The 25,803-nt window shown below is 52.3% G+C and overlaps 2 protein-coding genes across 8 annotated transcripts; both read right to left on the minus strand.

Annotated features, from left to right (window-relative positions):
• Window positions 1-62: 62 nt before the first annotated feature.
• C5AR2 (complement C5a receptor 2) lies at window positions 63-11,039 on the minus strand. 6 transcript variants are annotated; one of them, XM_058706091.1, is made up of 3 exons: window positions 8,510-8,663; window positions 7,445-8,362; window positions 63-2,065 (listed from the first exon to the last, which is right to left on the minus strand). In XM_058706091.1, the coding sequence occupies exons 2-3, from the start codon at window positions 7,466-7,468 to the stop codon at window positions 1,037-1,039; spliced, it is 1,053 nt and encodes a 350-aa protein (XP_058562074.1). In that variant the 5' UTR covers window positions 7,469-8,362; window positions 8,510-8,663; the 3' UTR covers window positions 63-1,036. The 6 variants fall into 6 exon arrangements, with proteins under 6 accessions (XP_058562074.1, XP_058562078.1, XP_058562076.1 ...); XM_058706095.1 differs by lacking the exons at window positions 7,445-8,362; window positions 8,510-8,663 and adding an exon at window positions 10,903-11,039; XM_058706093.1 differs by lacking the exons at window positions 7,445-8,362; window positions 8,510-8,663 and adding an exon at window positions 10,821-11,039.
• Window positions 11,040-14,105: 3,066 nt separating this feature from the next.
• On the minus strand, window positions 14,106-23,752 carry C5AR1 (complement C5a receptor 1). Of its 2 annotated transcripts, none has more exons than XM_058706089.1 (2): window positions 23,597-23,752; window positions 14,106-15,894 (listed from the first exon to the last, which is right to left on the minus strand). In XM_058706089.1, exons 1-2 carry the CDS (start codon window positions 23,597-23,599, stop codon window positions 14,842-14,844), a joined length of 1,056 nt encoding a protein of 351 aa, XP_058562072.1. In that variant the 5' UTR covers window positions 23,600-23,752; the 3' UTR covers window positions 14,106-14,841. The 2 variants fall into 2 exon arrangements, with proteins under 2 accessions (XP_058562072.1, XP_058562073.1); XM_058706090.1 differs by lacking the exon at window positions 23,597-23,752 and adding an exon at window positions 23,220-23,328.
• Between the last annotated feature and the right edge of the window lie 2,051 nt (window positions 23,753-25,803).

The raw sequence follows: 25,803 nt of genomic DNA on the forward strand, positions 1-25,803 counted from the left end.
CCCTATTAAAATCTAAGTCAGATCAAGACCTCTTTTTGCTCAGAAAAGGGTCACCTGATGTAGATTAGAAAAAAAAAGAAAAAATTACAGGGATGCCTGGGTGGCCCAGTCGGTCAAGGATCTGGCTCTTGGTTTCGGCTCAGGTCATGATCTCATGGCTTGTGAGTTCGAGCCCCATGTCGGGCTCTGTGCTGACAGCTCAGAGCTTGGAGCCTGCTTTGGATTCTGCGTCCCTCTCTTGCTCTGCCCCTCCTTCACTCATTCTCTCTCTCTCTCTCTCTCTCTCTCTCTCAAGAATAAATAAAATATTAAAATTAAAAAAATGTTTAAACCTTTTCCTTGCTATTTACCTGAAACTCAAATTTACTGGGTCTTGTGTATTTTAACTGATAAGAGTAGCTCAGAACACTCCCATGGATCTCCAGACACTTGCTATGGCCTGAGAGGCTTTCGAATCTGGCCCCCCACTATCTCTCTCCCTTTCTCACCGCACTTCCCCTCTTGCTCCCTCCACACTGGCCTTTTCACTCTTCCTGGAATATGCCAAGCACATTGTGCCTCAGGGCCTTTGTACTTGCTGAGCCCCGTGTTTAACATACTTTAAGCATGACCTCTCCCTCCCTTCCTCGGGTCTTGGCTAAAATATCACCTTACCCGATGAGCCTTGCCTGACTGATCGATATCCCTGCCTCACTCAGCCCTTTTCATCCCGTTTAGATTTCTTAACACTTATCACCACTTGATGTATTTCATATTCACTTTTCCTTTGCTTTCTGTCGGTCTTCGTCCACGAGAATATTGTCTGTCTTCGTCCACTAGAATGCCAGCTCCCCGAGGGCAGGGTTTTGTGTCTGTTTTGGTCACTGCCACTTCCTCGGTGCCTATAATAGGGCCTTACACATAGCAGGTGCATAACGAATGGATGTTGAACGGATAGTGAAATCAGTGATGATATCATTGAGCCCCTGGATCCAGCCGTGCCTGAAGCCAGCCTTGCGAAATCGGACAGAAGAACACAAACCAGTCTCCTTCTCGCCTACACCTCCATCTCCGACACGAGGTCGTGGCTTGTGGATTTCTTGCTGACCACACTTTCATCCTTGCTCTGCGACTCCTTCAGGGCCCAGTGACACGCGGCCGGCAGTGACCTGCGCAGTTGTGTCCTCCCGAAATACAGGAAGAGCATGGGGTTGAGGCAGCTGTGAGCCAGAGCCAGGCCGGTGACCAGGGGTTCGGCCCGCAGGGCCCGGGCCAGGAGCGCGGAGTGCGGGGCGGCCACGGTGAGCACCAGCCCCAGCACGTGGTAGGGGGCCCAGCACACAAAGAAGCCCACCACGACAGCCGTGCCCAGTGGCCAGCGGCGTCGGGCCGCGCGGCACAGAAGGGCACCGTGGCAGCCGGCCACGACCGCCAGGGGGCCCAGGAAGCCGAAGAGGAAGCGGGTGGCGGTCACGGTGTTCTCGACCGCCGCGGACCCACCATAGTCCACTACGCATTCCAGGCGTCGAGGGAAATACTCCTGGTGCAGCCGGCGATAGATGGCCGAAGGCACGGTGAGCAGCAGGGCCACCGTCCAGGCGACCGCGCGGGCTGCCTGCCCCCTACGAGCCCGCCCGGCGGCGGCCCCCCAGCCGGGCCTGAGGGCCAGCAGGCAGAGGTCCGCGCTGAGAGCGGCCAGGAGAAGCACGCTGGCGTACATGGACAGCAGGATGGCCGAGGACAGGGCCCGACAGCCCACCGCCCCGTACGGCCAGTGGCCCCCGAGGGCGAGGGGCACCGCCAGCATGGGGAGCGACAAACAGCAGAGCAGATCCGCCACGGCCAGGTGGAGGAACCAGCTGGCACCGACCCGGTGGCGGGCCTCTTTCCTGGACACCCAGGCCACCACGGCATTGCCCGGCACGCCCAGCAGGAAGACCGCCCCGTAGAGCAGGAACGGGGCGGCGCCCAGCGGGTCGCTGGAGACACAGGTGCCGTCCATGCAGTCCACGGGGAGGTCCGGAATCCCGTCGTAATCCCCATACTCGTAGCTGACCGACGTGTTCTCCATCCAGGCCCCAGACACCTGAACCGGGGAGAAAGGCGTGGAAAGTGAGGAGGAAACCCCCACCACACCCCCCCGGGTCCCCGGAATCCTAGGGGGTGGGAGCCCCATTAGCGGCTTGGAGACTAGACGCTGTGACAGCCTCCGAACCGCAGCGCGTTCCGGTCTTGCGACTAGCTGGGGAGCGACTTGGACTTCGAGGACGATGCCACGTCAGCACGCCTGCACCCCCCCCCCCCCGTTGGAATCCTGGAATTCCAGAACTAGCTCCAGAGCATGTGGGAATTCTAGAATGTCCCAGTGTTACAACCCAGGCTTCTTAGCATCTGGGAATTCCGGAACGCTACAGTGTCATGACATGATCACCATCGGGGCGCCTGGGTGGCCTAGGGGGTGAAGCGACAGACTCTTGGTCTCAGCTCAGGTCGTGATCTCATGGTTCCTGAGTTCGAGCCCAGCGTGGGGCTGCTTGCTGACAGCTCGGAGCCTGGAGCCTGCTTCGGATTCTGTGTCTCCCTCTCTTTCTCTCTCTCTCCGCCCCTCCCCCGCTCGTGCTCTGGAAGGGGGCTCGTGCTCTGCCTCTGTGTCTCAAAAATAAACATTTAAAAAATATTTTTATATAAAAAAATGATTGTGATAAAAAAATTTTTGGAATCCCCAAATATTATATTAGGACCCTAGCCAATTATTATTTGGAATTTCCAGAGCAGCGCTGTGTGTTCATGGAAATGTCCTCTATGGGGGCACCTGGGGGGGCTCAGTCGGTTGAGTGTCCGACATCAGCTCAGGTCATGATCTCACGGTTCGTGGGTTCGAGCCCCGCATCGGGCTCTGTGCTGATGGCTCAGAGCCTGGAGCCTGCTTCGGATTCGGTGTCACCCTCTCTCTCTCTGCCCTTCCCCCACTCATGCTCTGTCTCTCTCTGTCTCAAAAATAAATAAAATTTTTTAAAAATGTGTCTTATTTATTTTTTGAGGGAGAGAGGAAGCAGGGGAGGGGCAGAGACAGAGGGGGACAGAGGATCCGAAGCAGGCTCCGCGCTAACAGCAGTGAGCCCGACGCGGGGCTCGAACTCACGAACAGCGAGACTGTGACCTGAGCCGAAGTCAGACGCTCAACCGACTGAGCCACCCAGGCGTCCTCTACTAAGAGCAATTTTGTAAAGTCATGATAGTGTCAGGAAAACAGGAAAAATAAAATTTCGAATTCTCCATTAGGAGATTCATTCATTCATTCATTCAAGTTAGCACCTGAGTACCCTGTCTGTTCCAGGCACTGAATTCACAACGGGGTGACATTCTAGGTGGATGGAGGCAGATGAGGAAGGAATAAGTCACACAAGGAATAAAGAAGCAAAATACAGTATCTTAGAAGGTGATAAATGCTATGGCAAAAAAAAAAAAAAAAAAGAAAGAAAAATCACACAGGGAATTTTAAATAAGTGGTCAAAGACGGCCTCTCTGAGAAGGTGACATTTGAACAAAGCCATAAAGGAGGTGAGAGGGATGAGCCGTGTGGGGATCTAAGAGAAGAGAGTTCCAGGCAGAGGGAACAGCCAGTGCAAAGGTCCTGAGGTGAGAACATGGCCGGTCACGTTCAAGGAACAGTGAATCATTCGATCCCTATAACGACCCTCTGATTCTAACACTGCTATTGCACCCATTCTGCAGACGAGAAAACAGGCACAGAGAAATAACCTCCCTACGACCATCCAGCTAAGCAAGTAACAGAGCCGAGTTTTTTTTTTTTAATTTTTTTTTTCAACGTTTTTTATTTTATTTTTGGGACAGGGAGAGACAGAGCATGAACGGGGGAGGGGCAGAGAGAGAGGGAGACACAGAATCGGAAGCAGGCTCCAGGCTCCGAGCCGTCAGCCCAGAGCCCGACGCGGGGCTCGAACTCACGGACCGCGAGATCGTGACCTGGCTGAAGTCGGACGCTTAACCGACTGCGCCACCCAGGCGCCCCTAACAGAGCCGAGTTTTGAACTGGGTTGGCCCCACCCCGGACCTCCGGGCCCTGGAATATATTCACCCCGAAATCTTAGATTCAGAAGGCAGGACAGCCCGTGGCCCGGAGCAGACCCGGGCTCTGTAACTGAGTTTCAGTTGGCTCTCTCTCGGTTTCCTCATCTGAGAAATGAGTCACGGAGGTGGACCTACCTCATCGGTTTGGGGCGGAGGGGAAGGAGGCCTTGAGGAGTTGGTGTGTGTAAATCACGTGGCACAGACCAAGGGCTCAGGTAGACCGTAGACGATCCCCCATAATGTCAGAGTGACCTGACCCTGTGGCTGTCTGCTGACTCTTCATGGGCTGGCTGGCCCTACCCAGAGCCCTATCTGGCATTGACACAAGAGGAAGAGCAGAGGGGAAGTTGGGACTCCTTCTGCCCCCTCCACCCTGCCAACTAGCTGCCAACCAGCTGCTAAGAGGTCCGGCCACTGTGTGTGTGTGTGTGTGTGTGTGTGTAGGCTTTAAAAATTCAGGGGCGCCTGGGTGGCTCAGTCGGTGAAGCATCCGACCTCGGCCCAGGTTAAGATCACGCTGTCCGTGGATTCAAGCCCCGCGTCGGGCTCTGTGCTGATGGCTCAGAGCCTGGAGCCTGCTTCCGATTCTGTGTCTCCCTCTCTCTCTGCCCCTCCCCTGCTCATGCTCTGTCTCTCTCTGTCTCAAAAAAAAAAAAAATTAAAAAAAAATTTTAAATTCAAACACTCACCAGCCGTGTGGCCTTGGGCGGGTCACTGAACCTCTCTGTTCCTCAGCTTCCCCGTCTGTGATACGAGGGTAATGATATTCCTCCCTTAGAGGTGTCGTGAGCATTCAGTAAGTGAATCGGGGCGACAAGCCGAACCCAGTGCCTGGTCCACAGTGAGCACGTGACATGTGTCAGCTGCTGCTACACGCACCCTCTCTCCCACCCTAAGACCCCCCCCCGCCCTGCCCAGCTTTTACTGGTTAAAGTCTGGAAAGCATTCCGCGTGTTGGCAGCTCAACCAGTCTGTGGAATTTCCCTTTTCAGATGTCAGACAGGGATGGAACATTCCAGCACCCTCTGGGTCATCTCTTAGCCTTTTCCACGCAATGTGTTTTCGATCTGCTTCCCTATCTGCACACACATCCACCCTTTTCTTACGGTTCAGAATCGGCCCCCTGGCTGGGCGGGTCGTGCTCATTAACCAGCCTTAGACTAAATAAAGGACGTTGAAAAAAAAAATTTTTTTTTAAGGTTATTTATTTGAGAGAGAGACAGCGTGAGCAGGGGAGGGGCAGAGAGAAAGAGAGAGAATCAAAAGCGGGCTCTGCGCTACCAGCAAAGCCGCGAGATCATGACCTGAGCTGAAACCAAGAGTCGGACGCTTCACCGACGGAGCCACCCAGGCGCCCCAATAAAGGACCGTTTTAATAATGGTCACGAGCAGCTTAATTATTTTATCACCTTTTATGCAATAAACTATATTCATATAACTATATCTACATGTAAAACATAATTACCAAAATAACTATTATTATTACTTTATAACAATGAAGAGGGCAGGTGACATTTATTGAGCACCTACTATGTGCCAGGCATAACCCTTATGACAACGCTATGAGGTACGTGCCATTGTTATGCCCCATTTCCCAAACTGTTGGCTACTTCTGGCTCCACTGTGTCCCCGGCATCTAGAAGGGCACCCGGCCCGCAGCGGGTGCTTAGGGGATGTTTGGCGAGTAAACGAATGAAGAGGGAAACTGAGGCACCGAGAAACAAACGGGTGACTTCGGCTTCTTTCGGTTCCTTGAGATCCCAAGCACCCGTGTGAGTGCTCTTGGCACACGTGTGTCTGTAAATCAGCCTGTCGTGTTGGAACCCCTGGGGCCCGGGGGAACCGTGGAGCAGAATGGACTTGAACCCAACATGGGATACCTCACCGCCACCTCCCAGAGAAGCATACATATGCTCATCATAAGACCTTTGCCAGAAGAGTCACGTTCACAGCAGCCCATGTTGGGAAACCACCCAAATAGTCACCCACAGGGGAACGAATAAACAGAGCAGGGTATATTCCTGCGGTGGAATGTTCTACAACAATGAGAATAAGCAAACCACACACGCGAAGGTGGATAGATCTCACATATACACTGCTGAGGGGAGAGATCCAGACAGACACACAGGAGGGTTGACTGAGTAGTATCATTCTCATCAAGTTCAAAAACGAGCAGAAGAGGGGCGCCTGGGTGGCTCAGTCAGTTAAGCGTCCGACTTCGGCTCAGGTCATGATCTCGCGGTTCGTGAGTTCGAGCCCTGCGTCAGGCTCTGTGCTGACCTCTCAGAGCCTGGAGCCTGTTTCAGATTCTGTCTCTCCCTCTCTCTCTCTGACCCTCCCCCATTCGTGCTCTGTCTCTCTCTGTCTCAAAAGTAAATAAACGTTAAAAAAATTTAAAAAGAAAAAAAAAACGAGCAGAAGAATTATCTGGGGGGGGGGGTTAGTAACTGGGGGAACGGGAGGGCACTTTGGGACCAGGGTTGTGCTATTCCTTTTTTTATTTTTAATATTTATGTATGTTGAGGGGCATCTGGGTAGTTCAGTCGGTGAAGCTTCCGACTCTTGGTGTCGGCTCAGGTCACGATCTTGCGTTTTCGTGAGTTCGAGCCCCGTATCGGGCTCTGTGCTGACCGCGCGGAACCTGCTCGGGATACTCTGTCTCCTTCTCCCTCTGCCGCTCCCCCCGCTCACGTTGTCTCTGTCTCTCTCCAAATAAATAAACCTTAAAAAAAAAATTTTTTTTAATTTTGAGAGCGGGGAGAGGCAGAGAGAGAGAGGGAGAGAGAGAGAGAATCTTAAGCAGGCTTCACGCTCGGCGAGGAGCCCAACGCGGGGCCCGATCTCACAAACGGGGAGATCACCGCCTGAGCCGAGATCGAGAATCTGACGCTCAACCGACTGAGCCACCCAAGCGCCCCCGGATTGTGCTATTTCTTGACGGGGGTGCTCACTGCCTGTGCAAGCTCGGCTCGTGGAGATACGCTGAGTTTCCTGGTTCTGACGTGCCCACTTTTGTGTGTGTATGTTACACATGAAAATAAAGTCAAAGTCTTAAGAAGCGGGATGACTGAGTCGAAGGGCTAGGTCACGGGACGCGTTGCCATTTGCTGGGGTCTCCAGAAACTGCCCGAGATCCTGGAGGTTGAAGACTGACCGTCTCCTCTCCACCTGGGTGGGAGGGCTACGTGGGTCTTTTGCCCCAAGCTTTTCTGCCGGGCTGCCCGAGTAAATTCCACGGGTCTGGAATCCCAGCGGAATGGTGAGAGGGTTCCATCTCTCAAGTCCCAGGACTGAGTCCCAGCTTCTGACAATCATTCGTCTGAAAGGCCAAGCTGGTGCGACGCCTCCCTCCTGCCCTTCCCTCCATCCTTACTGTGTCTTGTAAGAGGATCCTCATCTTGACCCAATGCCACTTGAAGCACGAGCCGGGCTCACAGCCGGGACCCAGGAGGTCTGAGGTCTCTCCGGGCGTCTGGCAGCCGGGGGGGATTCCTGGAAGCCCGTCCCCTTGGCCGAGGGCTCCCACGGGACGCCGCTGGGCACCGCCGACTCACGGGCCCCAGCAGATCTCCACAGCCAGGAAAAACAGGAGTGGCCTTGTCCTACGCCCCGGGGTGTGTTTGTCTTGTACTCTTCCCATGACTCACATATCCCAAAATTACCGGGCAGCACATGAAGCCAGAGAGGGCTCGGGTGGGTGGAGGGCTGACCCCGTGTCACCAACCCCAGGATCAATGTCACCAGTCACCGATTCCTGGAAGCCACACCTGCGTGCGGTCTGACCTTCAAGACCTGGGGGGGCGGAAATCTGGGCCTAGACTCACTCTCCCATGGGACCCTCTGAGGTCACCCTCACCAAGCGCTCGCTGCCCTCTCCCTGCCTCCCAGCCTCCAACCGCGTGCCCAGCCCCTCTCTCTCTTCCCTCCGCAGAGCCCCAAGGGCAGATAAACACGCCTCCCGCCTTCCGTGCGCTGAGGGAGACGGCTCAGGGTCACGGTCCCCACAAAAAGCCCAAGGCCACCAAACACAGGGCCTGAGGCCTCAGAGCCGACAAAATGCAAACAAATCCTATCCCTCTTGTGAGCCTCAGTTTCCCATCTTTAGAATGGGAAGATGTTGACCTTCGCGGTCCTTAACCTCCCTCCCAGCACAGCCGCAGAGGCTGAGAACGTGGGCGTGAGAACCAGAAGGACTCATATTTCAGATCCCCCGCTGAGGAGTTTGGGTGGGGGGGAGGGGGGAGTCTCCGCCTCTCTGAGCCTCAGTTTCCTCTCCTGTGCAGTGGACTTTCTGCAGCAGCAGGAAAAAAAAAAAACAAAAACGGTAAAGAGATTTAAAACACACATACGAATACGACAGTGTCCGGCACGTCGGAGGTGGCTTCCCCTGTGCTAAATCCAGAGCAGAAAGACTGTAACAGAAACTCTTAAAATTTACATTTTAAGAACGCAGGCTTTGGGGCGCCCGGGGGGCTCCGTCAGTTAAGCGTCTGACTTGGGCTCAGGTCACGATCTCACGGTTCGTGGGTTCGAGCCCCGCGTCGGGCTCTGGGCTGACGGCTCGGAGCCTGGAGCCTGCTTCGGATTCTGTGTCTCCTCTCTCTATTCCTCCCCCCTCTCATGCTCTGTCTCTCTCTTTCTCGAAAATAAGTAAACATGAAAAAAAAAAAAAAAAAAAAAAAAAAGCAGGCTTAGCAAGAGGAAGTGACTCTCCGATCCCAGAGCCCTATTCAGCAGTTTTCTGTGTTTGTACTTCTCTCTGTGTGTCTGTGTGTGCTTCAGGGGCTGAGGGGACGTATTTACAATGTTTCTTTTGTTGTTGTGTACAGAGTAAAATCATGTTGTTAGAGGAAGTTGTTCTGAGTCAACAAACTGGATGGAACTCACTGGGCGACTTGGGGCGTCTCCCGGCCCCTCCCTGGGTGACCGCGTCTTGGCTAAACCTTGTCATGGCCCCAGACCTCCCCGAGGAGACAACTGTCCCCTCCGTCCCTGCCTTGCTCCGGGAGACCCCTTCATCTCCCACACCCTATGGGAACCCGTCCTGGTCCGAAAAGACCCGGGGACTGTCCGTCCTCAGTCTCATCCGGAGTTTACAGATTGGGCTAAAACTGCTCAAATCGTTAAATCTTCATAAAACTCAGCCCCTGAGTCTCGGGGTGCACGTTTCTCGGATTCTGGGAGGCCGAGGTTTTCCGGTGTCCCTGGCGCTGGGGGCCTGGGGGATGCTGTGGGTTGAGGACGGTGTCTCTACGGGCTGCAGAGGCCAGGGGCGAGGGATGAGGGGGTGGGGACCACAGATTTATAAAAAGTGAGGGGCCAATCAGGGGGTGGGATTCCTTTACAGCCATCCCACGAGATGCCAAGTCCCAGCCCCTCAACACAGGGAGTCTAGAAGGAGAACACTTTAAAGTTTTTTTAATGTTTTTATTTATTTTTGACAGAGAGAGAGACAGAGCACGAGTGGGGGGGGAGGGGGGAGCAGAGAGAGAGAGGGAGACACAGAATCCGAAGCGGGCTCCAGGCTCCGAGCCATCAGCACAGAACCCGACGCGGGGCTCAAACTCACGGACCGAGAGATCGTGACCTGAGCCGAAGTCGGACGCTCAACCGACCGAGCCACCCAGGCGCCCCGAAGGAGAACACTTTAGAAGGTTCAGTTGACAGGGTCGCCTGGGTGGCTCCGCCGGTTAAGCGTCAGACTCTTGATTTCAGCTCAGGTCATGATCTCACGGTTTGTGAGTCCGAGCCCCGCGTCGAGCTCTGCCGTGGATCCTGCGTGGGATTCTCTCTCTCTCCCACTCTTTCTGCCTCTCTCTCTCTCTCTCTCTCTCTCAAAATAAATAAATAAAAAAAAAAGGTTAAGTTGACATAGGAAATTGCCATGTTGTGGGTGCAAATAGGTCGTATTCCGACAAATCACTGACGAGAAAGCAGGTAAGTGGTTGCCAGGAGCTGGGGGGCAGGGAGGGGTGTCTTTTGGGGTGACAGGAATGTTCCGGAACCAGACCGTGGTGACAGCTGCACCCCACTGGGAATGTACTAAATGCCATTAATGGTGACTTTTTTCGTGACTTGTATTTTACAATTTTTTTAAATAATAAACAATAAGCCATTACACCTCCTCACCCCACAATGGGATGAAGTTTGGCAATTTCACAGGGTTCACCCGAACGTAATTTTGTAGATTCACTTATTTTCTTTAAAGATTCTATTTTTTAAGTAATTTCTATCCCCAACCTGGGGCTCGAACCCGCAACCCCGAGATCAAGAGTCGCACGCCCTACCGACTGAGCCGGCCAGGTGCCCCCACCCTAACAAAATTCTCGAAGCCTGAAAGGGTGAATGGCTATTTGACCCAAGGGATCTTACAGTGTTAGTCACAGACTATTTGAATCACAGGATTGTAGAATGTCACCCTAGAACCTGGGCGCGTTAGACACATAGAGCTCCAGAAGTACAGAGCCTGGGTGGCTCAGTCGGGTAAGTGTCTGACTCTTGATTTCGGCTCAGGTCACGACCCCACGGTTCACCGGATGGAGCCCCGAGTTTGCTGTCAGCACAGAGCCTGCTCGGAATTCTCTCTCTCCCTCTCTCTCCGCCCCTCCCCCGCTCACACACAAGCGCGCCCGCTCTCTCTCTCTGTCTCTCTCTCTCTCTCAAAACACATAAACAAACGTTTAAAAGTATAACTAACACCCAAATTAATTGTATCTGATTCTCTCTGCTTCGCTTTGCTTGCCTCTTACCCGGCCGCTGGAAAACGGACCATCTCATGCGTGGCTTGCATTGTGCTCCTATGAGACCGTGCTGATCTGGAACGGTACCTACCTGGGGGTTAGAGGTGTGGTGTTCGGGGAGGTCACACGGCACAGGTGCAGGGAGGAGGCTTTGCCCCGGGGGCCTGGGGGAGCCAGGTCTGAGGAATAGGTGGGTGGGTGTCGGGGCACTTGGTGGCCCCGGGGGCCTGGGGGAGCCAGGTCTGAGGAATAGGTGGGTGGGTGTCGGGGCACTTGGTGGTGGTAGGCAGGGGGCGGGGGACGGACACAGCCAGCTCAGCCAAACCCAATCATCCACTTTCTTTCTCCCCCACTTCCTCCTCAGAACTTGTTGAGCCAGCAGATGCCCCCAAACCCCAGATGTGGCAACGGCCGGGCCCTTCAGCCCACTTCCCTCTCCCCGGGCGGGGGGGCTCACCACCTCAGAGAAGCCACCTGGATCCCACTCGTTGACCTCCGAGTGATTCCAGAAGACCATTGCGGGGCGCCAGCTCTTGGGACAACGTCTCCCTCCCAGATCAGAGTGAGGGAAAGACCTCGCCGTCTGCAGCCGACTCCCCACCCCCCGGGAAAGCTGGCCGTGCTCATGATCCGAGCCCAAATCCAGAGTCCGGTGCTCAATCGACCGAACCACCCAGGTGCCGAACGGGACGATCTTTTAAAAACAGGCCGGTTGGGGCGCCTGGGTGGCTCCGCGGGTTAAGCATCTGACTTTGGCTCAGGTCATGATGCCACAGTTCACGGGCTGGAGCCCCACATCGGGCTCTGTGCCGACAGCTCAGAGCCTGGAACCTGCTTCAGATTCTGTGTCTCCCCTCTGTCTGCCCCTCCGAGGCTTGCACTCTGCCTCTCGCATTGTCTCAAGGATAAATAAACATTTTTAAAAAATTAATAAAAAGAAATATGTTGGGAACGCCTGGGTGGCTCGGTGAGTTGAGTGCCCGACTCTTGATTTGGACTCAGGTCGTGATCCCAGAGTCGTGGGATTAAGCCCCACGTGAGGCTCCACACTGAGCGTGCAACCTGCTTAAGATTCTCTCTCTCTCTCTCTCTCTCTCTCTCTCTCTCTCTGCCCCTCCTCTACTCTTGCTCGTTCTGTCTCTCAAATTAAACACACAGTTACAGGAGGGAAATGGGGAAAAAAATTATAAAAGAAATATCTTGGATATATTGTTAGGCGAAATATAGTATTGGCTGCATGAATATATTTTATATACGAAATATCATTGTATATTACAATGTAATAAATATATTGATAGTATTACTATCACTATAATACATTGATGTCAATTATATACATTCATATAATGTTAATATGTGTTATATATGTTCTACATTATGTAACATAGTTATACATTTTGATTTTATCTGATTATAAATGTAATTATTAATAGGGGCACCTGGCTGTCTCAGTCAGGCTCTCAGAGTTGTGAGCTCAAGCCCCACGCTGGGTGTAGAGATTGCTTAAAAATAAAATCTTTGCTGGGGCGCCTGGGTGGCTTGGTCGGTTAAGCGTCTGACTTCGGCTCAGGTCATGATCTCACGGTCCGTGAGTTCGAGCCCCGCGTCGGGCTCTGTGCTGACAGCTCGGAGCCTGGAGCCTGTTTCGGATTCTGTGTCTCCCTCTCTCTCTGCCCCTCCCCTGTTCATGCTCTGTCTCTCTCTGTCCCAAAAAAATAAATAAACGTTAAAAAAATTTTAAAAATAAAATAAAATAAAAAATAAATAAAATCTTTGGGGCGTCTGGGTGGCTCAGTCGGTTAGCATCGGGCTCTTGATTTCCGCTACGGTCATGATCTCATGGGTTCATGAGTTCGAGCTGACAGCACAGAGTCTGCTTGGGAATCTCTCTTTCTCTCTCCTTCTCTCTGCCCCTCCCCTCAAAAATAAATAAATAAACATTTTAAAAAATAAATAACTAAAATAAAATCTTTGAAATATATATATACACACAATTACTATATAACATATTGATATTCATATAATACATAATTGTATAATGTTCATGAATATATTACATTCAACATTACTATGCTACTCATGTCATTGTTGTTAATATAATTATAAAATATAGGGGCGCCTGGGTGGCTCAGTCGGTTGAGCGGCCGGCTTCGGCTCACAGTCCGTGAGTTCGAGCCCCGCGTTGGGCTCTGTACTGACAGCTCAGGGCCTGGAGCCTGATTCGGATTCTGTGTCTCCCTCTCTCTGACCCTCCCCCGTTCATGCTCTGTCTCTCTCTGTCTCAAAAATAAATAAACGTTAAAAAAAATTTAAATATATTACTATTATTTCATCCATTTCTTTTTTATTTTTTAAGTGTATGTATTTATTTATGTAAGTTCTACCCCCAACATGGGGTGCAAATTCACGACTCTGAGATCAAGAGCCACACACCCTCCCAGCTGAGCCAGCCAGGTGCCCCCGTTTCTTCTCAATTTTTTAGTGTGGCAACCAGAAAACTGGAAACTACCTGTGAGATTCACAGCATGTTTCTGTTGAATGGTGCTGGTCTATATGATATTTCTAGCCCATCTGCACACACGCATGCACGCACACAAAACACTAAACAGAACTGTTTTGCAGTCAATTATAAGTAGCACAGCGTTTCAACATTTATTGTTTTTTATTTTCATTATTCAAAGAAAAAATTTTTTAATGTTTATTTATTTTTTAGAGAGAGAAAGACAGAGCGTGAGCGGGGGAGGGGCACAGAGAGAGGGAGGCACAGACTCCGAAGCAGGTTCCAGGCTCCCAGCTGTCAGCACAGAGCCCGCCGCGGGGCTTGAACTCACAAACTAAGAGATCATGACCTGAGCGGAAGTCAGACGCTTAACCCACGGAGCCACCCAGGCGCCCCTATGCTCATCATTCAAGCGCAGCAGACTAGTTTTTTCAAAAGTCAAAAGGTTACACACTGAATGAGTCCATTGATATAACGTTCCTGGAAAGGACCGAATTGAAGACGAGAGTGAAACCGTGGTGGCCAGGGGCGGGAGACCCCGCTGGGAGGGTGGAGGGCAGTCGGTGGGGGGTGGGGGCTGGAAAAGGGCATCATGAGGGATCCAGGTGGTGACGAAAATATCCTGCACCTGGAGTATATCGGTGTCCACATCCTGGTCGTGATCTTGTAATGTCGTTTTGCAAGGTGTTCCCATAGCGAAACAGGTCAAGGGCACAGAAGATCCCTCTATATTATCACTCACAGCCAGCTACACGTGAGTCCGCAGTGATAACCAAAATTTAAAGTTTCTTGAGTTTTTTCTTTTTTCTTTTTCTTTTATTTATTTTGAGAAATGCAATCCAAACAGCAGTTTACAAAGTAAAACGTCAAATTCCCGCGTGACCTCCTTCCCCCCGTGGAGGTGCCCAACCAATGTTTCTTAACCTCCCCTTACGGCAAGCTTCCCACACACTTGCTTCTGACCGGGACCATCTAACCTCTTTTTTACTTAAGGCATTTAAAAAAAAAAAAAAAAAAAACCCAATTGAGTAACATTTTAACCTACTGTACTTTAAATCGACACACTTAGTTGGGCTTTTTTTTTTTATGTTTATTTTATTTGGGGGGGAAAGAGGGAAAGAGCGTGAGCAGGGGAGGGGCAGGGAGAGAGGGAGACACCGAATCCGAAACAGGCTCCAGGCTCCGAGCTGTCCGCCCAGAGCCCGACTCGGGGCTCGAACTCACGAACCGGGAGCTCGTGAACCTGAGCCGAAGTCGGACGCTCAAGCGACTGAGCCGCGCAGGCGCCCTTCACTCTTCTGCAAAGGCGAAGACGTTCCCATCTGTCTTCTGTGTATCGAATGTGTCCTAGTCACAAGCTCCACGCGCACGCGCACGCGCACGCGCAGACAGAGAGCTGTTTGGCGGGAGGGGGCAGGGTTGCTCCCGGTAACACGGTTTCACCAAGGTCACGGTTACCGTGAGCCCAGAGACACCGCACGGGTGGGAAGGCGGGGGGCGCCGAGCAGAGGGTGGCCGGGAGCGCACCCCTCACACCGCCTGGCTCTTCTGGGCTGGGGTGTCCGCCGTGGAGAGGGTGTAGGACTTGCTGTCCCGGGACACGGACTCCTCGGTCAACACGTTCCGGAGCCTGGCCGGGAGGGACTTGAGGAAGCGGGCGTGGAAGCCCCGAGCCGCCGCCACGTAGATGACGGGATTTATGCAGCAGTTGACGTAAGCGAAGGCGATGCACAGGGCGTCCAAAGCCGACACGTTCTTGAAGGTTCTCGTGCGCGGGTCGAACAGGGCCAGCATTATCCCCGTCACCTGGTAGGGCAGCCAGAACACAAAGAAGCTGGTCACCACCGCCGCCACCACCTTGACCGTCTTGGCGGAGCGCGTGGCGCTGCGGCTCCACGTCCGAATCAGGAGGAACGTGTAACAGATTCCGAGCGTGACCAGCGGCCACAGGAAGCCCACCACCAGCCGCAGGATGGCCACGACCCTCTCGGTGACGAAACCGTCTCTCCCGTAGTCCACGCCGCACTGCATCTTGAACGGAAAGGCCTCCACGTGCACCACGCGATACATGAAGGACGGGATGGTCAGCAACAGGGCCAAGCCCCAGGCCACGCCGCAGGCCGCCCAGGCCAAGTGGGGCCCTCGGTAGTTCTGGCACCAGATGGGGTTAAACACCAGCAGGAAGCGGTCGGCGCTGATGGTGGCCAGGAGCAAGATGCTGGCGTACATGTTGAGCAGGATGAGGGAGGGCAGGACGCGGCAGGCCACGTCGCCATAGGGCCAGTGGCTGTGCTGGACGATGGATGTGAACAAGATGGGCAGCGCCAGGCAGGAGAGGAGGTCGGCCACCGCCAGGTTGAGAAACCAGATGGCGTTGATGTTTCGCCGGACCTCGAAGCCCGTCACCCACACCACCAGGCTGTTGCCCGGGACGCCCACCAGGAAGACCGCCGCGAAGATTACCAGGGCAATCACATTCGGAGCAGACAGGGTGGGGGTTCTAGAAGACTTGTCCACTGGCATGTACGGGTCCACGGTCCAGCCATAATCAGGATACTCAGGGGTGCTGTAATTCAGGGAGTCCTGGGTGGGATGAGAGAGGCAAGAAGGGCCCATGAGAGCTATGCGGCCAGGAGCCCATCACACCTCTTCTTGGAGCCCCAGGTTTCTCCCCAGGGAAACGGGGATGTGGAGGGCCTAGACCCAGCTACGGGGTTACACCTGCCGCCCTGCCACCTCCTGCTAAAATCCCTGGACATCCCCAGGATCCGGCAACCGAGCGGGCAAAACCTAGTCCTGTTGCCAACGTTGTGCTCACTGTCCGTTCTGATGGGGCTGTACCCCATGACACACAGCTGGTTCGCTCTTTTTTGAATTTTTATTTATTTATTTATTTTTAATGTTTATTTATTTTTGAGACAGAGAGAGACAGAGCATGAACGGGGGAGGGTCAGAGAGAGGGAGACACAGAATCTGAAACAGGCTCCAGGCTCTGAGCTGTCAGCACAGAGCCCGACGTGGGGCTCGAACTCACGGACCTCGAGATCATGACCTGAGCCGAAGTCGGCCACTTAACCGACCGAGCCACCCAGGCGCCCCTTGTTAGCTCTTTTTAATGCCGTCAACAAACTGAGATGATATCCCCAGGTGGCTACCCCATTGCCGCCCATCACCCCCTTTTGCTGCCTCGCGCCCACTAAGACAGCTCCGTGCTCTGTCTCCGAGTGGCTCCCCCCCCCCCCCCACCTCCCGAGAAGGCAGGGATTCGGCCTGGTATTTAAGCAAGGAGAAAGGGGGAATAAAAAACAAAACAAAACAAAACAAAAAACAACGCTCAGTCATCCAGGTAAATATGTTGATGCGTTGTTTTAAAGAATCAAAATCAATGCCCACCCCTCCCCCTCAAATCCATGGGGGGTGGGGGGGGGGCAAAACATCCAAACTGTAAATAAAGACAGGCTGCCGTCTTTGTTTGTTTCCTGCCCTTGCACGATTGTGCCTTGGGAACCGTCCAATCAGACCACAGTTTGCTTTCCCAGACAGGTGGGTGTCTGCAAATGGACACTGGTGTGTAAACGTATCAGGCAATTCCGGGGTTTTATGGACAGTCACGCTGCTGGGGCTTATGAGGTTGTTTCTGTTGTGGGGCGGGGGCGGGGGGATTTGAGCAGAGCTTTATTTATTTGTCCTACTCGGTTCAAACTACGGGAGGATATTTTGCGAAGGGTAGAGGGGCACACAGGTGTCCTTTCGCTCCGGGTTCCCGGCTAGCTCAGCACTGGCACTTAGGGGCCAGATCCCGACTGTCCTGCTTGAAGCCTGCCTGGGCCCTTGGAAGTTCCCTTACTGCTCCGTGCCTCGGTTTCTTTCCTGGTTGACCCGTACTCTTCTGTCACCATTAGCTTAAGTCGTTTCAAAACCCCAGGGTCAGAGCAGAGAGAAAATATTAGGGGGGCGCCAAGATGAAGCATAAAAAATAGGAATAAGATATAGATTTTTGCCTCGCAAGAGGAAGGACAGAAGGGATGAAAGGAACAGAGAAAGATATAGGTGTCCAAGAACACAGAGCGCCTTAGCACCCAGATTATGGCCTCTAATGACCCTCTGCCGTTCAAAGGGCCCAGGCTTGGGGCGCCTGGGGGGCTCAGTCAGTTAAGCGTCCAACTTCCACTCAGGTCATGAGCTCAAGGTTTGTGAGTTCAAGCCCCACATCGGCCTCTCTGCTGTCGGCGAAGAGCCCACGGCAAATCCTCTGTCCTCCTCTCTCTCTCTGCCCCTCCCCTGCTCATGCACTCTCTCCCTCTCTCTCTCTCTCAAAAATGAATAAACATTAAAAACAAAGATGAGCCAATTTGAGTTTCTAAAAATAATTGCTATGGAGTGAAACACATTCATATGTAAAGATCTGTGAGCTCGAAATGACAGTAAAAACAAGCAAACCCAGGGGCACCTGGGTGGCTCAGTTAGTTAAGTGTCCGACTCTTGATTTCAGTTCAGGTCATGATCTTGTAGTTGGAAGGATCAACCCTCCCACTGAGCTCTGTGCTGATGGCGCAAAGCCTGCTTGGGATGGTCTCTCTCCCTTTCTCTCTCTGCCCCTCCCCCACTCTCTCTCTCTGTCTCTCTCTCTCTCTCAAAATAAATAAATAAACATTAAAAAAACAAAACCCAAGCAAACCCATTGGTCACCTTTTTATTCTGGAAAAGAAACAAATCAAGCATTTATCCTGCCATTTCTGCACAGGGTATATATATTTCAGGGAAATAAAGAGTTGATGTAGGAAAGTCTTCCTTTAGGAAAAAAATCTAAGAGGGGCGCCTGCGTGGCTCATCCAGAGAAGACAGACAATTGGACATCCTGTTCTATCTGATGTGATGCATTAGAAAGGACACAGCACCGCCTGTGAAGAGATTCTGGCCCAATAAATGAATGGGGCTCCAATCAAGGTTCTAGATCAAGAACGACCAGTCCACAGGAAAAGCAGGGGACGGAGGAACATGATAACGCCATAGGGACAAGATCAGCCCAAGCAGACCGCAGAAAACTCTACAGGACAAATGGTATGGTCTGCTTCCTCCCACAAATAAATGACACTGTAAAAAAGAAAAAAAAGACAGAGAGAGAAGACGAAGAAATGTCATGGATTAAAGGAGATTTAGAGGCATCTCAAGCAAAGGTAATATGGAGACATTGTTTGGATTTGGAGTGGAATAATCAAGCGGAAAATCAGACATTTTTGAGATAATGTGGGAAATGTAAAAATGGAGTGTTTGACGATAGTAAGGAATCAGTGCTAATTTTATTGAGGGTGATGTGGTATTGTGTTTATGTTTTTAAAAACCGAGGGGGAGGGGCGCCTGGGTGGCTGGGTCAGTTGAGCATCCGACTTGGGCTCAGGTCATGATCTCACTGTCTGTGAGTTCGAGCCCCGCGTCGGGCTCTATGCTGACAGCTCGGAGCCTGGAGCCTGCGGATTCTGTGTCTCCCTCTCTCTCTGCCCCTCCCCTGCTTGCCACGCTCTGTCTCTCTCAAATATAAATAAAAACATTAAGAAAATAATAATAATAATAAAAAGAAAAAGAAGAAGAAATAAACACCGAGGTATTTAAGAGCCAAAGGGTGGGGGCGCCTGGGTGGCTCAGTCGGTTAAGCGTCCGACTTCAGCTCAGGTCACGATCTCGCGGTATGTGAGTTCGAGCCCCGCGTCGGGCTCTGTGCTGACCGCTCAGAGCCCGGAGCCTGCTTCCGATTCTGTGTCTCCCTCTCTCTCTGCCCCTCCCCCGTTCATGCTCTGTCTCTCTCTGTCTCAAAAATAAATAAACGTTAAAAAAATTAAAAAAAAAAAAAAAAGAGCCAAAGGGTGTGATGCCTACAACTTACTCTCAAATGTTCAGGGGGGGAAAAAGATGACAGGTAGACAGATGATAGATGATTGACTGATAAAGCAAATCCGGAGAATCTGGGTGAAGAGCATTATGGGAGTTCTTTGTATCGCTCTTACCGTTTTTTCCGTAAGCGTGAAAACATTTCAAAATAGAAAGCTCAACTTGTTGCAATATTTCTATTGGTAAATAGCCCCTGCGGGAGCCTTCCCCTTACCATCCCCCCCCCCACACCCCTTCTTCCCATTTCCTTCTGGGACCCACGCAGCCCCCTCCTCCCTCCACTCCCCCACCCCTATCCCCAAGCTCCAGTTTAACTGAAGGGTTAATGGCAGGCCCAGCAGGAGGCTGTAGGGCACCTTTAGCAGGTGGTTAAACTCGGTGTGAGTGTTCCCTTTGGATGCAGCAGCTCCCAGGCCTCCTTGGCTACACAGTGACTCAGACTCCGAAAAGGGAGCGTCCCTACACGCCCCCACTCCCTGCTCCTCAGCTGACAAAGTGCCTTCCGGATGGCCATGACAGACGTGAGCTCACCGGGGGCCCTTTTCCTTTTGCTGATTTCATAAGGCCAGGGGAAAAAAAAAAAAAAAAAAAAAGAAAGTGCTGATTCGAACACCCTGTGGCTTCCAGGACCCTGCCAGGACCAGTGGCTGGGAAAAGCTTTGCCCCTGCAGCACCCCTACAAACATGGGAAGTCACCAGAGGGTCCAGCAAGAGGGAAGGGGCTGGGTTAATGATGGCGCATCCCGGCCCACAGAACACATCTGGGCCACTCTCCCAAAGAATGAGGAGTTTATGCTCTGATGTGGAAGGCGCTCCAAGAGCTAGGGTGATGTGTAAAACCCAGGACCGGAGGCGCCTGGCTGGCTCAGTTGATGGAGCCTGCACCTCTGGATCTCGGGGTCGTGGGTTCAAGCCCCACGTTGGGTGTAGAGATTGCTTAAAAATATGGGGGCGCCTGGGTGGCTCAGTCGGTTAAGCGTCCGACTTCGGCTCAGGTCATGATCCTGCGCGGTTTGTGGGTTTGAGCCCCGCGTCAGGCCCTGTGCTGACAGCTCAGAGCCTGGAAGCTGCTTCGGATTCTGGGCCTCCCTCTCTCTCTGCCCCTCCCTGCTCGTGCTCTGGCTTTCTCTCTTTCTCTCTCAAAAATAAGTAAACATTAAAAACAAAATTAAAAAAAAAATACAAAAATCTTCTCTGGGAATGCAAGCTGGTGCAGCCACTCTGGAAAACAGTACGGAGGCTCCTCAAAAAACTAAAAATAGAATGACCCTACGACCCAGCCATTGCACGACTAGGCATTTATCCAAGGGATACAGGGGTGCCGTTTCCAAGGGACACACGCACCCCCGTGTTTATAGCAGCGCTAACGACAAGAGCCAAAGTCTGGAAAGAGCCCAGATGTCCCTCGATGGATGAACGGATAAAGAAGATGCGGGATATATATGCAATGGAGTATTACTTGGCAATCAAAAAGAATGAAATCTTGCCATTTGCAACTACGTGGATGGAACTGGAGGGTATCATGCTAAGTGAAATTAGTCACAGAGAGACAAATATCATGACTTCACTCCTATGAGGACTTTAAGAGACAAGACAGATGAACATAAGGGAAGGGAAGCAAAAATAATATAAAAACAGGGAGGGGGACCAAACAGAAGAGACTCATAAATCTGGAGAACAAACTGAGGGTTCTGGGAGGGGTTGGGGGAAGGGGGAGGGGCTAAATGGGGGAGGGGCATTAAGGAACCTACTCCCGAAATCAATGTTGCACTCTATGCTAACTAATTTGGATGTAAATTTTTAAAAATTAAAAATAAAATTAAAAAAATTTTTTTTTAAATGTGGAACACACGGACACACAAAAGAAAGTCTGATGCAACCGTGCAGATGGGGGGGCAGAGGGCGCTGGGGCAGGGAGAAAGACGCTCTGATGCACGGCAGAGGGAAAGTCTAGGTTGGTGTGCCTTTTGGCAATGTCTCTTAAAAGAGAAATTGCCCACGGACTTAGCATCTGCAGTTCTGGACACCCAGACTTGGGTCCAAAGATGTAACTTTGGTTTCAAAGACAAAACATAGCGGGGGTGTCTGGCTGGCTCAGTCGGTAGGGTGTGCGACTCTTGATCACGGGGTCGTGAGTTCAAGCCCCGCTTTGGGGGTGGAGATTGCAATAAAAAAAAAATTTCATATATTTTTTAAAAATTATTAACGTGTATTCACTTTTGAGAGACAGAGAGACACAGAGTGTGAGCAGGGGAGGGGCAGAGAGAGAGGGGGACCCCAGAAGCCGAAGCAGGCTCCAGGCTCTGAGCGGTCAGCACAGAGAGCCCCCCGCGGGGCTTGAACCCACGAACCGTGAGACCATGACCTGAGCCAAAGTCAGACGCTCAACCGACCGAGCCACCCAGGCGCCCCTAAATAATTTTTTTTAATAACATTGAATTTATTTTATTTTTTTTTTAATTTTTTAACGTTTATTTATTTTTGAGACAGAGAGAGGACAGAGTATGAACGGGGGAGGGTCAGAGAGAGGGAAACACAGAATCAGAAGCAGGCTCCAGGCTCTGAGCTGTCAGCACAGAGCCCGACGCGGGGCTCGAACTCACGGACCGTGAGATCATGACCTGAGCCAAAGTGGCCGCTCAACCGACTGAGCCACCCAGGCGCCGCTAATAACATTGAATTTAAAAAATAAAGACACGGGCGCCTGGGTGACTCAGTCAGTTAAGCGACCGACTCTTGATCTGGGCTTGGGTCATTGTCTCACAGTTCATGAGTTCAAGCCCCACATCGGGCTCCATGCTGACAGTGTGGAGCCTGCTTGGGATTCTCTCTCCCTCCCTTTCTCTCTGCTCTTTCCTGCCTCTCTCTCTCTCTCTCTCTCTCCCTCTCTCTCTCAAAATAAATAAATAAACTTAATTTAAAAAAAATAAAGACAAAACATGGGAAACAACCTAAATCTCTATTGACAGGGGAGAGACCCTCCCAAGAGACTATCACACAGCTGACAAAAGGAAAGGACGAATCCCCTTGAAATATACACGATGATAACTGTATCTTCCTCCTCGATGTAAATGTAAAGTGCATAGCACAGGGCCTGGCATACAGTAAGCGCTCAATAAATACCGGTTACTAATACTATACGTTACTCTAGGGGAAAAAAGCAAGCTGTAGGCCAATGCGCAGAACGTACGTCTGTTTGCAGGGGGAAGGAACGACAGACGTGCCACATGCAGTGAGCGCCTACTGTATACCATGCACGCAAGAGCTTTCCGTGTATCATTTAGTTCTTTCAGTGATCCTGTGACGTAGGTTCTAGTTCTGTAGGATCGTCGGATTGTTCTCCCCATCTTCAAGGTAAAGAGAAGGAAGCCCAAGAAAGAGGAGTCTCCTCGTCTATTACACAGAAGAGACAGAACGTGAAGCTTATTTCAACTCGACCCCCATGTCAAACTACCCCCTACTCTATTCCCTACACCTCTGTTCTTGAGCACCTGTAGACTGTTTCTGGAAGGATCCAACACAGCGTGACAAGGAGTCTGAGGCTCTGGGCTGGGCGGGCAGAGTGACTTTTCACTGAATCCGCTTTGGTATTTGGGACCTTTTTGCGGCAAGAAGAAGCCGAAGCCAAAGGTCGGTCCGCTTCGCAAAGTCCTGTTGGCCCCAGCCAGGTCTCAAAAGTGGGGTGAGGCAATGCCAAGCCCCTCCTTGGTCAGCTAATGTGTCTTCCGTTTCCTCTTTCACCCAGATGAAGCAAGACCAGAACCTCTACCAAGGCAGGTACTAAATCACAGCCCTGCCTCTCTGGAGACCCAGCCCTGGGGGCACAGGGGGGTGGGGGGCAGGGGAGGCGGGAGCCCTCCCAGAGCCTGGAGACCGGCTCCCTTTGACACTCACAGAACCCATGGGACAGCCTGGGTCTGCCACCCACCCATGAAGGACCCGGGCCATCTCTGCTCCTGCCTGGGCCTCAGTTTCCCCGTCTCTACAATTCAGAACATCTGAAAGTCCGGGTGAGTAACTACCTTGCTTCCGAGCTGGTTCTTTGCAGCCTCCCAGGGTTTGCCCCTGCCATTCCCGCCGCCAGAAAGACCCCTCCTGGATCTCTCCACTTGAGGAAGATGTCATCTAGCCAGATCCAACACTCGGATTTCCTGCCCCAGGGACCTTTCTGATCCCAGCCCCGAGGACCCGGGGATAATCCCTTGATGATCTTACTTTTTAGCTGTTTCCCAGTCCTGGAGAGTCTTGAGATGCGGGTCAGGGGAGAAGGGAGGAGACGGAGAACAGAGAGAGGGAGAGGCAGCGAGAAGGGGAGAGGTGGGGAGAGAGAGAGACCCAGCAAGGAGACAGAGAAGGGAGACGGTTCCTGAACCCCATGATCCTGCTGGGGGGGACTCACCATATTCGGGTCTCCCGGGCTCCCTGCTGATCGAAGGTGCGTCCTGCCCACAGACTGTGGTTTTTAAGCCCCAAGGGAGGGTGCAAACAGCAGAAAGGAAATGACCAGTCTTTCCCCTCTGGGGTTCTCATTGGTCTGCGCACTGGGCACCCCAACTGGGGCAGCTTCCGTGGGGCATTACCCAGAGAGCTCTGAACACCTCCTTCCAGCCAGAGGAGGGAGGCTGGGCTCACAAAACTGAGGAAATTCCTGGCCTGACGAGGGTGGAACCCAGAGAGAAGAGACCCCTCCCCCCTCCACCCAGATCTAGGCTCAGCCCCTCTCTTGGCCTTGGTTTCCCCATGTGGGACCTTCTAGGGCCTCGGGGAAGGTGCAGAAAAGCTCAGAGATCCAACTGGATCAAATCCCCCTGGGATCCTGGGGAGCAGGGATCGTGAATGAGCCCCAGCCTCCCAGCCAGGTTGCTTTGAGGCCCAGAGGGGTCCGTGGAGGTGGCCCGGCTATTAAATCCTCCTGCCTGGCCTTTTGAAGTTGGCACCCCCTGAGCACAGCCATCGTTTCCGGCTTCCTTCTGGGTTCTCCCAGAGACACGTGGGAGCCTGGGGTGAGGAAGGACCCTAGTTGGTCTCTTGTGGCTGCTTTAACAAAATGCCAGAAACTGAGCGGCTTAGAACCACAGAAATGGGGGCGCCTGGCTGGCTGGGTGGGGAGAGCCCATGAGTTTAGATCTCAGGGTTGTGAATTCGAGCCCCAGGTTAGACAGAGTTTACTTAGAAAAGAAAGGAGGGGCGCCTGGGTGGCTCAGTCGGTTAAGCAGCCGGGACTTCAGCTCAGGTCATGATCTCGCAGGCTCGTAGGTTCGAGCCCCGCGTGGGGCTCTGTGCTGACCGCTCACAGCCTGGAGCCTGCTTCCGTTTCTGTCTCCCTCTCTCTCTGTCCCTCCCCCACTCGCTCTCTCTCTCTCTCTCTCTCTCAAAATTAAAGACACGTTAAACAGAAATGCACCACCCCTACCAAAAGAAAAATCGGAAAAAAAAAAAAAGATTTTTTTTGACCCATCTCCACCGCCATGCTGCCGAAGCCCCTACAGAGTTCGGAGTGCGTTCCCCCAGGCTGTTACAAGTGTGGTATTTGTGTTTGGGGACCCACACGAGGGTGCACGATGTCGGGTTTTAGTGCCGCTACACGAAGCCACGGGTGTGGTCCAGGGGCGCTCAGCAAGGACTTGGACAGTCGCTTTCTGAGGATTTGGCGCAGGTAGGGAGGAGGTGCTGTCATACTGACCCTGACCTCAAGGGGGCGCTTGAGCTGGGAGAGACTCAGAAAGCCAGACCTCGCCCCCCCCCCTTTTTTTTTTTTTTTTTTAGAATTTTGGACCAAAGCTGCGTATTGTCTTAAAGCACGGGTTCTTAACGTTTTCTCGTCTTTTTCTTTTCTTTTCTTTTTTTTTTATGTTTGTTTATTTTTGAGAGCGAGAGGGAGCGGGGGAGGGGCAGAGAGCAAGACAGTCCCAAGCAGGCTCTGCACAGTCAGCACAGAGCCTGAGGCGGGGCTGGACCCCAGGAACCAACCAGGGAGATCAGGTCAGAGCGGAAGTCGGTTGCTCAACGGATGGACCACCCAGGCGCACCCGTGGGTTCTGTGCCCTAGACCCTTGGTGAAGTTATGAACTTCTCAGAATTTTTTTTTTTTTTTTTTTTTTTTTTTTTTTTTTTTTTTGGCAACTGCTGATATTGATGTAATTTCCTACTTAAGTGGAAGTGGCAAGGATAATACAAGTAACTCCCGTGTGGCTTTCGCCCAGATTCAGGCACCGTTGCGTTTGCCCCCTGTGCTGTGCTTTCTTTAATATGCGCCCACTATATGCCTGGGGGGGGGGGGGGGCGCGGCAGGTAATCAATCAGGGTTCTCTAGAAAAACAGGACCAATAGGACAAAGAGGGGGCGCCTGGCTGGCTCAGTCACTAGAGCATATGACTCTTGACCTCGGGGTTGTAAGCTTGAGCCCATGTTGGGTGTACAGATGGCTTAAAAAAAAAAAAAAAAGAATAAAATCTTCCAAAAGAATAGGATAGGAGCGCCTGGGGGGGCTCCGTGGGTGAAGCGTCTGACTCTTGATTTTGACTCAGGTGGTGATCCCACAGGTTCACGAGTTCGAGCCCCGCATCCGGCTCTGCGCCGGCAGTGAAGAGCCTGCTTGGGATTCTC

The sequence above is a fragment of the Neofelis nebulosa genome, chromosome 17 (assembly GCF_028018385.1).
Source record: "Neofelis nebulosa isolate mNeoNeb1 chromosome 17, mNeoNeb1.pri, whole genome shotgun sequence".
In the NCBI taxonomy this organism is placed as follows: domain Eukaryota; kingdom Metazoa; phylum Chordata; class Mammalia; order Carnivora; family Felidae; genus Neofelis; species Neofelis nebulosa.